This window comes from Anas acuta, chromosome 5 (genome assembly GCF_963932015.1).
Source record: "Anas acuta chromosome 5, bAnaAcu1.1, whole genome shotgun sequence".
In the NCBI taxonomy this organism is placed as follows: Eukaryota; Metazoa; Chordata; class Aves; order Anseriformes; family Anatidae; genus Anas; species Anas acuta.
This window is the reverse complement of record NC_088983.1, coordinates 6,852,807-6,867,117: the sequence shown is the minus strand read 5'-3', so window position 1 is coordinate 6,867,117 and position 14,311 is coordinate 6,852,807. Positions and strand designations below refer to the sequence as shown.

The following is a 14,311-nucleotide window of genomic DNA, read 5'->3' as shown; positions in this document are numbered from 1 at the left end:
GCCAGCCCCGCAGGTGCCAGCAGGGATTCAGAAATCCTGGTTCCTCCTAATAAATCACCGCTCTTGGCACTCTCCTTCAAAACCAACCCCAGTTCAGAATCATTGATTCTGAATTATTATTTAACTTTTGTCTTTTCCTTGCTTAACACAGCCGTGGATTACAGCTGCTACCTGATGGAAGCGTAGCACATGCAAGCAAAGCACGATTGAGGGTATTTGCAGGCCACGTGGCCACCAGACAGGGACAGGTCCCTCACCACCATGGTGCTGTGCCCGGCACCACAACCACCGTGGTCCAGCCCAAGGGACCGAGCAAATGCAGAAGACACGGCTAACCAGGAGCAGCCCTCATGGGAAAGACGACTTTCAAGCTCTTGGCTCTATTTCCAAAGCAAAACACATCCTCCCCTTGGCCACCCCGGCCACAGGGGGCACCCAGAGCCCCCCTGTCCCCCTGTCCATCCGTGCAGACAGACAGGGGGACAGAGGGGGCACATTCCCATTCCCCCCAGCCATGCATTATGCACCAGCCACCTGCATCTTTGTTCTGAACACAACGCGTGCGCCTCTCCTAGATGCATATTCACTCGGATCTGCCACAACAAGAACGCCGCGCTGGTTCTTGCATGTCTACATGAGCCATCTGCCTCCAGTTTATTGATAAAAACCCGGAGCGGCATTGCTCACCGAAACAAAACAGGAGTGCTGGTGAGGTGTGGATGGTTGTGTGTGCGTGTGGGTAATTTCAGCCCAGAATTCTGCAGAAACTGTGTTTAATGCCTTTTTTTTTTTTTTTCCCCAGTCAGATATCATCTAGACATTAGTATTCCTAACACAGCATATAATTAGCGAGAGGCAATATATTGTATGATCATGCACGTTAACACTTAAGTAGAATAAAAATGTTTCATTGTCAAGTACATGAAAAGCTAAGAATAAACCCATATCACTCTTCCTGTTGAATATCCAAACATCTTTTCATCGTATTTTTCATCTTTTTTTTTTTTATCACAGTTTTGCACTTCAGCTTATCTCTTCCAGTCCCACACGTAGCAAGTGGAACGATGCTCATACCATTCCCGTGGCCTCACCAGTCAGCACCAGTCATCCACTAGCTAGAAAGGAGGTACAATTTTCAGTGCAATCTTTGAACTTTATGAAAGTGAAAAGGGTACATGAATTTGTTCCGTGTAACCTTCAGAGCAGAGCAGTTCTCCTTTTATAGACATATTTATAAATCGGCAATAAATCCAAGCTCTACAAGACCTGCTTTTATAGAGACAGGAGTTAGAGAGCTGGCATTTGTATTAATTTGTCCATATTGATGCGATGTTAAGTAATCGATTTATAGAGGATACAACGCGTTTCCTGGGAAAGGAGAGCTGAGACCCATGTTACTCCTGACGCACGCTCAGCCACAGGTCGCTCCGCATTTCTCGGTGTACCAACCAGCCCAAGGACATGACGGCAGAGAAGGAAGGAAAATCACCCAGGGGATTATTCCAAGCACCAGAGGGAGGTGCAGGGACTGAGCTCACTGTTCTGCCTGGTGCCAAGGCACCCCAAAATCTCTGGCATCCACCCACCAAGCAGCTGGAGCCAAAACACTATCACATCCCAGGGCACGTGCAAGAGAGGCCATGCACACCTTGGCCGGAGAATCCACCAAGGCCAGCAGTAAATGCAGCCAAGGGGCTACGAAGACCCATCCCTGCCAGAAAAGTGCATTGTTCCAACAGAGAAAGAAGCCAATATGCACTAAAAATGACTTATTATGTACAGTGTGCTTAAATCAACAGTCGAACGTACGTTGAAATGTGCTTCATGCAAATGCCCGGGGGCAATCTACCATAAAAAACGTTTTTATATACACATGTATAAATGCCACGCAATATTTAAATGCTAAGTCTACCAAATGATTACTCCACTTACTCTTCATGACAAGCAGGAGGCAAAACTCTCTGCTGGGAAAAAGTCGATGGAGTTACAACAGGGAATAGAGCCCAGCAAGACAAAAAAACACAGCCGCGCCAGCAGAGGCCAACAGGAGGGATGTGGGACTGGCTTAATTGGAAACCTTGTGCTTGAGATGCCACATAGTGACAGCAAGAGATCGGAGAACAGGTTTTATCCTGAGCACCATGAATGTAAAATATTGCTGCCAGGCATGGCCCTGACTTGGAGCAGATCTCTACTGATATTAATGAAAGGCTGAGAGATGGCACGGTGGAGGTGGTGTGAAGGAAAGCACCTGGGAAGTGTTAACAAGACACAACAGGGATGAGGAAAACTGGCAAAATTATATGATTTTTCCCAGCTGTTAATGAGAAGAGAAGTTTGCAATGTTCTCGCAAGTCTGAGAAATGAAGGGAGAGGGAATCATTTGGCAAGGTAAGATGCCTTCCCTGGAGGTGAAGGGTAATTAATGGTCGCGGGACTCAGCAAAGAATTCAGTTTGTGTCTGAATCCTTCTCGTTCTTCACCCATGGCCAGAACAGCTTTTGGTCTCACTCCTCTAGTTCAGATCCAACCACAATGGGTTCGAAGTTACAGGGGCTCCTCTGGAGCATTTGGTACCCCCATGGTGCTGGTCTGCCACAGTCAGCAGGGGCTGGGAGGTCACCACGTCCTCACCTCCTCACACCTGCAGCTCCCCTGGGAGCTGAGATTCCTGTTAAACCACACTTTTGATGAGCACGGCCCAAGACTCTGCTCTCAAATTTTCTGAAGAGATGAGCATCATTGGGTCTCCATGGTTCCCATCTGGCTCTCGGGTCTCCTCTTGAACTTTTTCCAGCTGCCCACTGCTCCGTGCTGGTGATGGGGGGGACACGTGGCTGTGTGCTGTGTGAAGTATCACTGAGCACCACAACCACCTGCATCGCTCCCTCTGGCCCCATCTGCAGCCCCTCAACTGGGCCCAGGCCCAAATGATGATCGAACACATCTCAAGTGGCCTTTTACCTGCCGTATCCAGATGCTGTGTTTTCCCTGATTTTCCTTCCCTTGAGAGCTGGGGGAGCAGAGGGAAGCAACCTGGCCTTCAGCCATCTGATTTGGGGAGCAGAGGGTGCACAGCCTGCAGCTCTCCTGCTGCACCCTCTTCTGTAGGGGTGGTTTGCATGGAGAAGAGAGGGATTGTAACGCTAGAGGAGATGAATTTTAACACTAGAAGAGATGAATGGTAGCTACCAAGTTTGTTATCCAGGCTATCCAGTATTGACCTATATCTGCTTCATAAAGGTGAAAAAACACGGATAGCTGCGTGGGTTGAGCAGGAACATCTTCCTGCTGCCAGCTGGCAAACAGCTTGGGGATTACAGCATGAGGATTAATAGCCTTTGTCATTTGTAAGTGCAGATGCTAACCTTACTCACATGACGGACTGATCTTCTTTGGATTCGGTGCCTGTTTGCTGTTCCAGAAAGATGACCTTGGGCTGCTGTGAGAGACAAAATATTTACACTTCCATTTCTTAAGGCCCACAGCGCGGGCTGCGGGAAGACACGCGCTCACTCTGGGCAGGAGGAGGAGGAGGAAAAAAAAAAAAAGCTGTGTGCCTTGTGTATGCCTTCAGCAGCTCTGGGGCTAAGGGGTTGTGGTGCGAAACACCAAACCCACAGGTCCACAGCAGCGCGAGCACCCAGCCTTCCCTTCCCCTGTCCCGGCCACTGCTGGGGGTTTTCACTTCTTGCACAACTTCTTACACGTCGTGCCTGCTAAATCCGCACCAGATCCCAAATAAACACTTAAATCAGCCACACTGAACTCCAAGCTCTAAGACCTGCCAGCATCTGGCTGTGTTTATTGCTGAAGAAGACCAGCCGGACACCAGCGGCCTACCTCCAGCCCGGCCCCTCAGGCAGCCACTCGCCCTGCTGCCATGCCCCGCAGCAGGCCGCAGGCTTTGCTTGGCCTCCACGTCCACCTTTGTGGCAAAGGGCAGGAGGCAGCCAAGAGATGAAATGCAGCGATCACAGATTAAAGACGATGATAAATATGGGAGTGGAAGGAAAGCTCTGCAGGCACGCTAGCTGCAAGGTCAGCACCAGCCGAAGGAGAAAGCGAACCGCCACCAGAGGAAGCGCCCGCTCCTCTGCCAGGCTGCCGCCGTCGGCTTTGTGCTGGAGAAATGATCAATAGCAGCTGGCAGCCCCTGGCTCTGCGAGTCCAAGAACATCTGAAGACGTTCACAATTGAAGATCAGTCGATTATGTAAAGCACCCGGCAACTCCTCGGGCTCTGCAGCCGCTAAAAATACCCGCAGGCATTGTCCGCGCGCCCCAGGAACCGCGCACCCCGCGCCACCCCGTGAGGGAAACGCAGGCAAGCCGAAGCGAGCAGGACACAGCAGGGCCCAAGTAATTAAAGACAGCGATAGAAAGGAAACCCAGGCTCATCAGACGGCCCAGCAGACAGCCCAGAGGAAGGCTTTACAAAGGGGCACTTCAGTTAGCTGTCGCTGCAGCACCGCAGGCTAAAAGAGGTTCTCGTTTCTGCGGGCATCAGTTGAAAGTCAGCATTACTGCAGAGAATACAAACGCGGTGAGATCACTCTGCTCTGCTGTCGATACACATTAAAAACAAAACAAAATGTAAAATAACAGCAGAGTGCCGAGCAGGACAGGGGCGTGCTGGCTGGAGAGAGACCAAGGAGGGAGCAGACTGCAGCTAGCCAAATGATGCTGCTGGAGGTACAGAGATGTACCCAGAGCACTTACCCACAGCACTCTGGGCTTATGCCAGTGTTGTAAGCTCCTTCCCACACAATGGTTTTGTGGGTTTGGGAGCTTTTTTTTTCCACCACTCCCCAAGAGAAGAAAATTCAAACGAGCTCTTAGGGGATTCCAGACAAGAGAATAAAAAGGAGGTGAATTACCTTAGAAAACGTGTCAGGAAACTTGCACAGGGAGGATGTGCAAGTGCCCAAGCACTCCCAGAAACCAGGTCAGCCTCTGATCGCCCCATGGCCTCCCTCCTCTCCAGGAGCCCCACAGGAGCAGAGAATGGCTGTCAGCATCCATGTGGATGGAGGCTGGCAGAGCACCGAGCTCCAGGTCCAACGCCAATGGAGAGCTAAGTGCATGGCCAGATTCCCAAGGAATGGAAGTACTTCTGGAAATTCAGTCTTCTCAGCCCCTTCTAAAAGAAACAAGGGGTTAAGACAGTGACTGAAAGGGCAGTGGTATTTACATGAGAAAGACCGGGAGCACAAGGCCAGCCTGTATCAATATTAGCAATGACTAATTCGAACTGTCAATAGGAAGAATTATGGGAGCTCTGGTATAAAGGGGAGCTGCTGCAAAGCCTTCTTCATTTCACAGATACTCAATACTGCAAAGAGAAATAAACCAAAAAAGCAACAACCCCCCCAGACCAGAGCTCGTAAGCATGAGCACCTCCAACACTGTTCATCCCAAGATTCCTAAATCCCTCTGGGCTTCACGAGGAATTTAATGAACCTCACAAGTGTACTGCTCAAGGCATGGATGTGCCAGTGGGTTTAGCAGCAGCTCCAAAATAATAAAAATAAAAAAATCAGTGCTTCCCTTGCCTCATCCCTTTTTCCTTCCCTCCAAGTTCTTCTTGTAAAACATCAGGCCAAAATGCCGTTGCAATGATGCAGGAAGCTACTGCATCTGAGAGAGAAGTTTTAACACGCTCAGATATTAGCTGACTCCAAGTATCCTGCCTCCCACTATTCTACAGTGGAAATATATCTTAAAATTCAATTTCCCTTCAGAGAAGATGTAGATATGAAAACAGTGTGGAAGTCCAAAACCAGTTTACTTCATTGCTTTTTAAAATGGTCTTTTCCAGGATTTCTTTTTAATCAGACAATTAAAAACCTGGGTTATCTCCAGTTCAGTTCTGAAGCATACTTTCGAGTTATGCTTTCCCCTTAGCTAATCATTAAATTAAGCATAAGCAATACTTTGCAGGTTCAAGAAGTAACGAAGAGAATCTCAGTAAGTTTATTATACACACACATTTCAGATAATAAAATTGCTTATAAACACTTGCATATATATACATTTTGTGCAGTTCAGGAAAAACAGATGCAGAGATTGGAAAACATCTGAAATCAGCAAATGCACCTTTTGAATTGGGCTGTTTCCTGTGCTTTTTTTTTCCAGAAGAAAAGTACATGGTAAAAGAAACACAGTCAGACCTGTTCTGCTCATTACCACTCATACGCTCATTTTCTCTCCTATTGGTAATACAGCAGTGTTAACAGTGCAGTCAAAAACGTAGTTGTGTTTGGGTTAGATCTTGCTTTGTGATACAAAGCTCCAGTAGTGCAAAGCAGATATTATGCCAGCTTATCAAGGCAGTGGAGGACAGCCCTCCTGCATAGGACACCCACCAGTCTCACTGGAAATGGTGCTCAGACAGGTAAGTGTAAGATTTTCTGTAACCATGACCTGTAGGATAATTTGTCTCACCTATACCTGAAGTCCTTCTCCCTACAGATTATTCTGTCTTGTTGGACTGCCCCGTGAGGGCGAACAAAGCCTGTTTGCACCACACCAAGTGATAACCCAGGTCTAGCACTTCACTGGGTGTGAGGCAAACCAGCACCCAGGCTCAGTTTTGGTTAAAAAGCCAGTGCCCAAAGTTGCACTGGTTAGATCTGCACAGCACCATTGAAGGGAAGGAGCCAATTGTGGTGCAGGAGGCAGAGTTTGGTGCCAGGTCTCAGTAAACAATAAAAACAAAACATGAGGTGATTCAGGACTGAGAAACCTTTTCAGCAAAATATTTCCCATCTTGCTACCATCAGCAGGAATGAAGAAATGCCAGTCCTCTCCTAAAGAGAGCAGGGAATCGAAATCAGGCCGCTGACAGTGTTTGAATGTCTTGGCACATTACTGTCTATGTACCATCACTGCACGAGAGGATGAACATCCTCTGCTGTGCCACATGCAGCTTTGCAACAGCAAACGACTGCTAAACGTTCAATAGTGAGGCAGCAGACGAAGACGTGTCCCTATCCATTGACTCCACGACTTTAACTCACAGAGACAGGAAAAAAGATTAAAATGGAAAATGACAAAACTGAATCTGAAGAGTAACTACATAAAAGTGTCATCACCTCATCCAGCAAGCCTGCTCCTTGCACTGGTTTCAGTCAGAGGCAGGAAATGTAAAACTTTTCTCCGGTGTTGGTTCGGCAGAGCCAGCACCCCCTCTACGAGGGGTCCCCCGGATCCTATTTCTTGCCTGTAGGAGAGCTTGCCCCAGCGATGAGGTGATGTGGTCTGGCATTCCCTGCTGCTCAGCATGCCAAAAATGGTCCCTTTTCAGATCCCCAGAAGACATTACAGGATAGAACATTTGAACAAGAGCCCCCAGAGAACTTGAATTGTGCTTAACTGAATGAGAGAAACCACGGCCAGAAAGCCATTCTGCACAGTGCTCACAGGAATGCTTTTCTGAATGAACCTCACTTCTACAGAGCAAAGTAACACATGGCCAAAACGATGCAGGAAAGTGTGATTCAGGCACAAAGGTGGATGTGCAGCTTGTTCTGCTCTTTTTTTTTTTTTTTTTTTTTTTTTGGTATCCATGATGACAGAAGCCATGAACTTCAAGTAAGCATCTAAACATGCGTTGTATAACTGCGATATAAAACCGATGCCAGTTACCTCTCATGCACGCCTATGGCAATACAGGCTAACAAGTGCACAGGGTGCCTCGTTAAAAATATTTGTGGTATTAAGTCCTAATGAATAATATCAACTGTTAGTACAGGAAACAGTAGTAATGCCTAGGCACTTAAAAGTTGACAGAGAATTCAACAGTGCTTTCCCATGCTGCCTGAAAAATCCAGTCCATAGTGGTACCAAATGCTTATTTCTAGGACTCAAAAACGTGGTAATAAGAGAGAGAACGTGATCTGCATGCAGTTTAGCCTGTCTGAGCTATCTGCCTGTCAAGAATGTTTGCAAACTTCATTAATATAAATAAGGGAAGGAAGAGAGAATTTACCCCAGAAGAAAACAGCATCAAAATCAGACTGCAATGGTTAGGCCTGTGACAAAATGAGCAAGACAAGGCCCAAAGAGAGGATTCTGTAGGCTTGCCCTTTGCTTTTCCCTTGGGATAATTATTTGGATATGGAAAATGCAGGGCAACCTGCAAAGACAAGAAGTAAACTTGCTTCCCAGGCCTTGCCACTTGCAATGCTCACGACAGATGACATTGACAGTCAAGTTGAAGCGTACAAGACCTGGCAGAGCACAGTGCTTGCCGTGGGATAGCTGCTTCCCGCTGACTGGGATCACAACCCACGGGTCCCAGGACCTGCAGGCTGCCCCCGTAACCATTAGGACTCGAGCAGCGTGTGCCACCTGCAGACCTGCATCCCCTTCGATTCCTTCATTTCCTGCCAGTGACTTTGCTCTTCCTGCCCGCTGCTGTTCTGCCCCATGGAGATCCAGCCGACCATCTCCTTGCGCTTCATGCTGCGCTTGTTGTATATGGAGACCATGAGCGTGACGTCGGAGAGCTGGAAGAGGGCAACCTGGAAGATGAAAGTTTCCTTGTAGACGGGGTTGGGCTGTCCTCGGCGGATGGAGGTCTTGCAGCGAGACATCTCCTGGCCCATGGAGTTGAGCAGGCAGAGCTTTCCATAGGTGTCTAGGACAAAACAGAGGGAAGAAAATGTTTGGAATGGTTAACAGACTAAACAAAAGCCCCGAGTCATCAAAAAGAAGCCAAAACACTCAAATTAGCGCAGCTTTGTCTGCACTGCAAAACAGATGAGTTCTGGGATGATCTCCATAGTAAAATCCATGGGATGAGAAGCAGCAGATGACAGCACCCCTTGGACTTCCTCATATTCAGCTGGGGAGAAGAAAGGAAAAAAACAGTGCTTCAGCCCATTCTCCTGGAAAATGCAGGAAATCTGGGTCCCAAGCCTAGGAAACCTGTCTAAAACTAACTGAAACCATGAGCATCTCTGTGGATTCTCCACGTCAAACGGTGCATCTGCACCTTCCCTTCCTCTCCCTCACAACAAAGCTTCTTTGGAGCTGTCCTACCACGGCTTCCCTTGGCTTCCCTTGCTTCTCTGTCACTATCATTTGGGAAAAAAAAAAAAAAAGCCTCTACAAAAAGCCTCTATGACCTATTATTTGAAAGAGCAAATGAAAAGGGTGCTGAAAAAGAAGGAAAAGAAACCTGCATGTGCAGTGAAATGACTTCATCTCACACAATGGTTTCAAAGCCTGTTCCAAATTTTTGTCTTATTTTTTTTGGTGGCCTCAATTTTATTCACTATTTAAGTCAATGTAAGGAGTAAAAAATGATCAGTAAATAAAGGGAATGGATGGTTTAATTCGATGTTCCTATAAATCCACCCTTCAAACTCTTGCTGCCTCCTCTATTAACTGTTTCACCTCAGTACATGGTGGTCTCAGGCAGAGCTCTGCAGCCCCACCTCTGTGCAATCTTTCGCCTCGCTCTGCAGGCGCTGGTAGCAGATCACTTGGCCAGAAAAAGCCTCTCCTAACCCCTCTGTAAATCTGTGCCTGGGTTTCTGCAAGCGATTATTATTTCAGAGTGCGCTGAAGATAGGAAATAAATAACAAGCCGCGGTCTCTTGTCTACAGCATGTCTATCCTCTTCTGTTCCCGTTTGATGTGCTATTTTACGCACTTATCTGCTGAGCGACACAAGGTGTGAAATTACACTTCAGGTGTGAAAACACTTCTGTGTCTCCAAAGCAGGGCTCGCCGCTCCTCAAACTGTTCCGCTGAAAAAGCTGTCAGGAGACTGACAATCGAGGAGCAATTTGTGAGCCTGCACAGCTGTACAGCTATCGAGTTACTGCGGGGAAAGTTCAGCCCAATCATTAGCTAGCGGGGCCAACTTGGCTCCCAACACAACGCTGGAGATGAGTAAACCGTGCCAGCAAAGACCTACTCGTTAGACAGAAAAGCGGAGCTCTGACGTAAAAAGAGTTTGCTGATTGTAGCTGGGAAGGAAAGAGCTGCTTCACCGCGAGCTGATTTCCCAAGAGGAGGGCTGATTCCCACAGGAACATTCGACTCGAATCCCTCGGGTGATGCTGAGGGGCTGAGATCTGGAACGACTTCAGACCCATCAGAAATGAAATGCGCAGGAGAGGACTCTGCTCAAGCTCAACTCAACATGAAACCAAGCCAGATAACCACCAGGCACAATTTCTTGCCATACTCACAGAGATGTCACTTTATTTGGCTCTAACGAACCAGAACGTGCACTGAAGCACCAGGATCACCAAGGTTGGAAAGACCTCCATGATCATTTAATCCCTTACCTGGATGTCCTGGCTGCAGGGAGCTCCCCTGAATTCAAGATAAATGGGGAGTAAGGTGTTTTTTTTCTTTATTTTTTTTCTCTTTTTTATTGTGAGGACAAATTTCAAAGCAGCCAGAAACTCAGCCAGGCTGATTTTTGGACACAAACAAGCAGCTAAGTAGGACAATTCCCTGCTTAAATTCCAAACTGCCTTTCCTTTAAAAATCGAAATCTCACATCTTCTGCATAACTTCAGTACATTTTCCAAACCAATCCCACGTGCAGGCAGAAAGCTGAAAAGGCTCCTTTCTGCTGGCATGTAAGCGAGGCGAGTGTTGGGACACGGGAATTCATTTCAGCAGAGCCCTACAGAGCCAACCAAGTTGCAGTCACTACAGCCAAAGCAGCACGTGGCATAACTGGGCAGCCGTCTAGTAGGCAACGCTGCCACTGGAGATGAGCTCTGTTCCAACACTAAACAAGTGCCACAGCTTAAACCTCACAGGTGTTCCACACATCCCAATTTTCCAGGTATTTAATGGATGCGTTTCTTGCAGCGTGTCACATCCCTTAGTGAGGCCTCAAGTTTTGCAAGCGTGAAGTAACAGAGCTGGCTTTAAAGACAACCCAGCACTGCACAGCTGATGACTTAAACCAAGAATCAAAACCAGAAAATTAGGCTTTTTCCTTAATACACATCAGGATCTGTTAGGTAATTCTCTGGCACCGTCCTGCCTGCACGGTACCAAGGTCTGAGGGAGTTTTGCACACATCATCTGGGTAAGGTGAGAACGTGCAGGCTGGGAGGAGAAGCAGCTCACTGCAGAGCTAATACCAGGAGCCTTACTCACCTCTGTGTAAACACAGGCACAAAACCAGAGCAAGTGACATCAGGCTGCTAATTCTTCTCAGATTTATTCCACTGGGTGTATTTTACCAGCCAAAATAATCGAGCTTGCCTGAACAGAAATAAAGGAGTAGGTGTGGATAATATATTTAGCATATGAAATTTGCTTTGCAGAGCTGGTGCGTACGAAGCAGAGCTGTTATTCCGCTTCACTAACCACATTTGTGGCTCGCTCACCCGTACCGCATTGTGCTCCTTTCAGCACCTTTTTAGGTGTCTGATCGGAAAACACTTCCCGGCTCTTCTTGCAGTCCAGTCTGCTTCTCTGAGATGGAAAGCTCTCCTCTTGGCTTGGCTTTGCCAAATAAAATCCACCCCTGGGTGCTCAGTGAGATTAGTGGAAGTAGAGCAAGGATGAACTTGCCGGTTTGCTGAGGAATGTATGTGTGAGAGCATCTATTCATTATGAAGGCAAACATTTTCCATCTAATTACATGCTCAGATTCAGTAATGGCCTCATTACTGTGGTATCTCAGCACTTTACACTCCTCAGTGTATTTACTTTCATGTCACCTCTGTCAAGCACAAAAGGAGAAGAAAGATTAAGGCTTACATTCCTCAAAATGCCTTAGAGCTCACCTTCTCTTGAGGCACCTATCTCACTGATGTGAAGAGCCAGACCTCTTAATACCTGGGATTGTGTGGCACTGAAGCTTGCCTCCAGTTACACAAAAGTCTGTGAAGATGCAGGAACAACGTCAGATTTTGCCAAGACCAATTTCAGCACCGCATCCACCAGGTTCTCCTTTCCATACAGACTTTGGACCAGAAGCTCTTGCCACAGATCGTTTTTACGTTGAACTCATCATTCATCCCTGGGATGAGTGGAGCGAACAACGTTCACAGACACGAAATATCAACACCTCTGCATTTAATACCGGAGTGAAAAGCACTAAATCAAGGAACACTGCAAGCAGCCAGACACATTTTGGGCTGGCGCTGCGTATTACTCCAGAGGTTTGGCCAAACGTCTTCTCCTGCAGACTGCTCTGTCTCCATCAGCAGTGCCCCAACCATAAAACACCTCTTGAGAGCTCATCTGCAAAGGCAATCAGTTTATCCGTGATTCTTCTAATGACCCATTTCTGTCATCATCCTTCCAAGGGAACTAACTGATAATGACAACTCAGGGGAATAATCAACTATAATTTATACGTTCCTGGTTTTGGAGCACGGAGCGTAGCGTGAGCTCTGCTTTCACTTACCCTAAGCCCCACCATTATTAAAAACACTGACCTGTGAACAAAAACACTGCAATACAAAAGGGTCCAGCTCCCTGCTTGAATTTATATTTAGAAAGGAAATAAACAACCAAAGACTTCTGACCTCTCGGGCTGTGGACTGCAGGGCATAACGCAGCGCTGTGCGGACTCTCCCACCCTCGCTCCAGGCAAGCTAGCTCGTTTCCAAAAGCAGTACAACCATGCCAGCATGCTGCAATCCGGACTAATAAGACCCAGAGTAAAATAAAGCCTAGGGCCTTGAGCTTAATTTCCCCCAGCTGGCATGGCCACGCTCCCAGCCCACAAAATAATCAGGAGCAAAGCAGCCTTGGGGGCAGCATCCCTGCTACTCTGCACAGCTCAGCGTGAAGATCTCTTCCCTGGTACCCCCACTAACTCAGACTGACCTGTCCCAGGAGGCTACTGCTCCATCAGCCCGTGGCTTTACCTCCCCATGAAACCAGCACCGGGGCAGCAATCCCCAAACCTGGCTCACTGCAGCTGTAGGGGAGAAAAGAGCGCGGAGGAAAATTAGACTCAAGCTTTTGCGGCCAGCACCATGTCGTGAAAATCTGCACTGGGCCAGAGGCAGCTTGTGGCCTACTCTGTTTACTATACAAGCTGAGAGCTGCCTACTATGTCGCTGAGGAGCCAAATTTCTTTCCCTGCTTCCACCGAGCCTCTGCCGCTGCGGTCCCCCCTCCTGCGGCTGGCAGCTCTCCTGCAGGGAGAGGCTGGGATCTGGCAGCCTCCGCGGCGTCTGAGTCACCGGGGAACAGACCAGCAGTGCCTTTCGTTTGAAAGGCAGCAGAGAAGGGTGCTGTGCTCCCTGGAAGCACCTCTTGGCCTCAGCAGGGGGAATTGCCAGTACGGACAGCTTGTTTCCTGCAAGTTGAGGGGCAGGAGATGAGGGGTCTCTCCAGCTGCATGAGGTCTGTCCTCCAGTAAGGGCAATTTCAGCGCTTCCTACAACGTGTAGCGTGCTTTATGCTGCCTCAGAGATGCATGAAGGCACAGCTTCTCAGCAACGGCAGTGGTAGCTCTGCTGCAGCATGATGTGAGGGCGCTTAGGTTTGGTTCTCATCTCCAGCGACGGTGCCCACAGGCACGGCTTTATCGGACCGCCTGCCATCAGGCCTCCTGCGAACGCTGCTCCATGCACGCGCTGCGGGCTTGCATTAAACATTTGGCTCCAGAGGAAATTTGGAATTAGCAGGGAGCAATTTCTTTGTCTTCTGCTTGTGTTTCGAGGGGAAAAAAGAAAAAATGAAAGAATTTTTCTTTTTTTTTTTTCACAGCTATGGGACTGGGAGAAGCATCGCCACGCACTCTGCTTCAGATGCACTCTTCTGGTTCTGAAATACCTTCACATTATCCACAGCAAGCGTACCATGGTCACAGACATACAAAACCATTGAAAATGTTAGCAGATAACTGCAGGTGCAAGCTATCACTGGATTCTGTCACTGGGTTTGTTTAATTATTATGGAACATCCTCACCAAAATCTCCCAATTGCTCCTTGAAAGCGCCTTGGGCTTCAGTGCCAAGTCTCACGTGTCTCACATGGAAGAGCTGCACCAAGTCAGTCCATCCACCCAACAGTGCCCAACAGCACTTGCCTCAGAAAATCTCTAAAAACAGAGCATATACTGGCTGCATATAATGGAGGGAGCCAGAGCTGTGTGTGGCATTCATCGTGCAGGTGCTTGGATATTTACAATCAAAAAGAATTTTCTTTTTTTTTTTTTCTCTGTATAATACATATTTGATTGATTTTTTTTTTCAGAAGGTATTTACTATAAGCTTAATACCTCACTCCCAAGAGGCTCTGAGTCCACCCGTGTTGAGTTTGAATCCCACCACCATACCTTACATTTATCCACGCTTCATCTT

The 14,311-nt window shown here is 47.7% G+C and overlaps 1 protein-coding gene across 3 annotated transcripts in view; it reads right to left on the bottom strand.

Moving 5' to 3' along the window:
* Window positions 1-5,952: 5,952 nt before the first annotated feature.
* SYT16 (synaptotagmin 16) overlaps window positions 5,953-14,311 on the bottom strand; it is a 95,471-nt gene continuing 87,112 nt past the window's right edge. For all 3 annotated transcript variants that reach the window (XM_068682491.1, XM_068682489.1, XM_068682490.1), the window contains one exon: window positions 5,953-8,643. In XM_068682491.1, coding sequence (XP_068538592.1) covers window positions 8,330-8,643 — 314 coding nt within the window. In that variant the 3' untranslated portion in view covers window positions 5,953-8,329. The remainder of the gene's footprint in view (window positions 8,644-14,311) is intronic.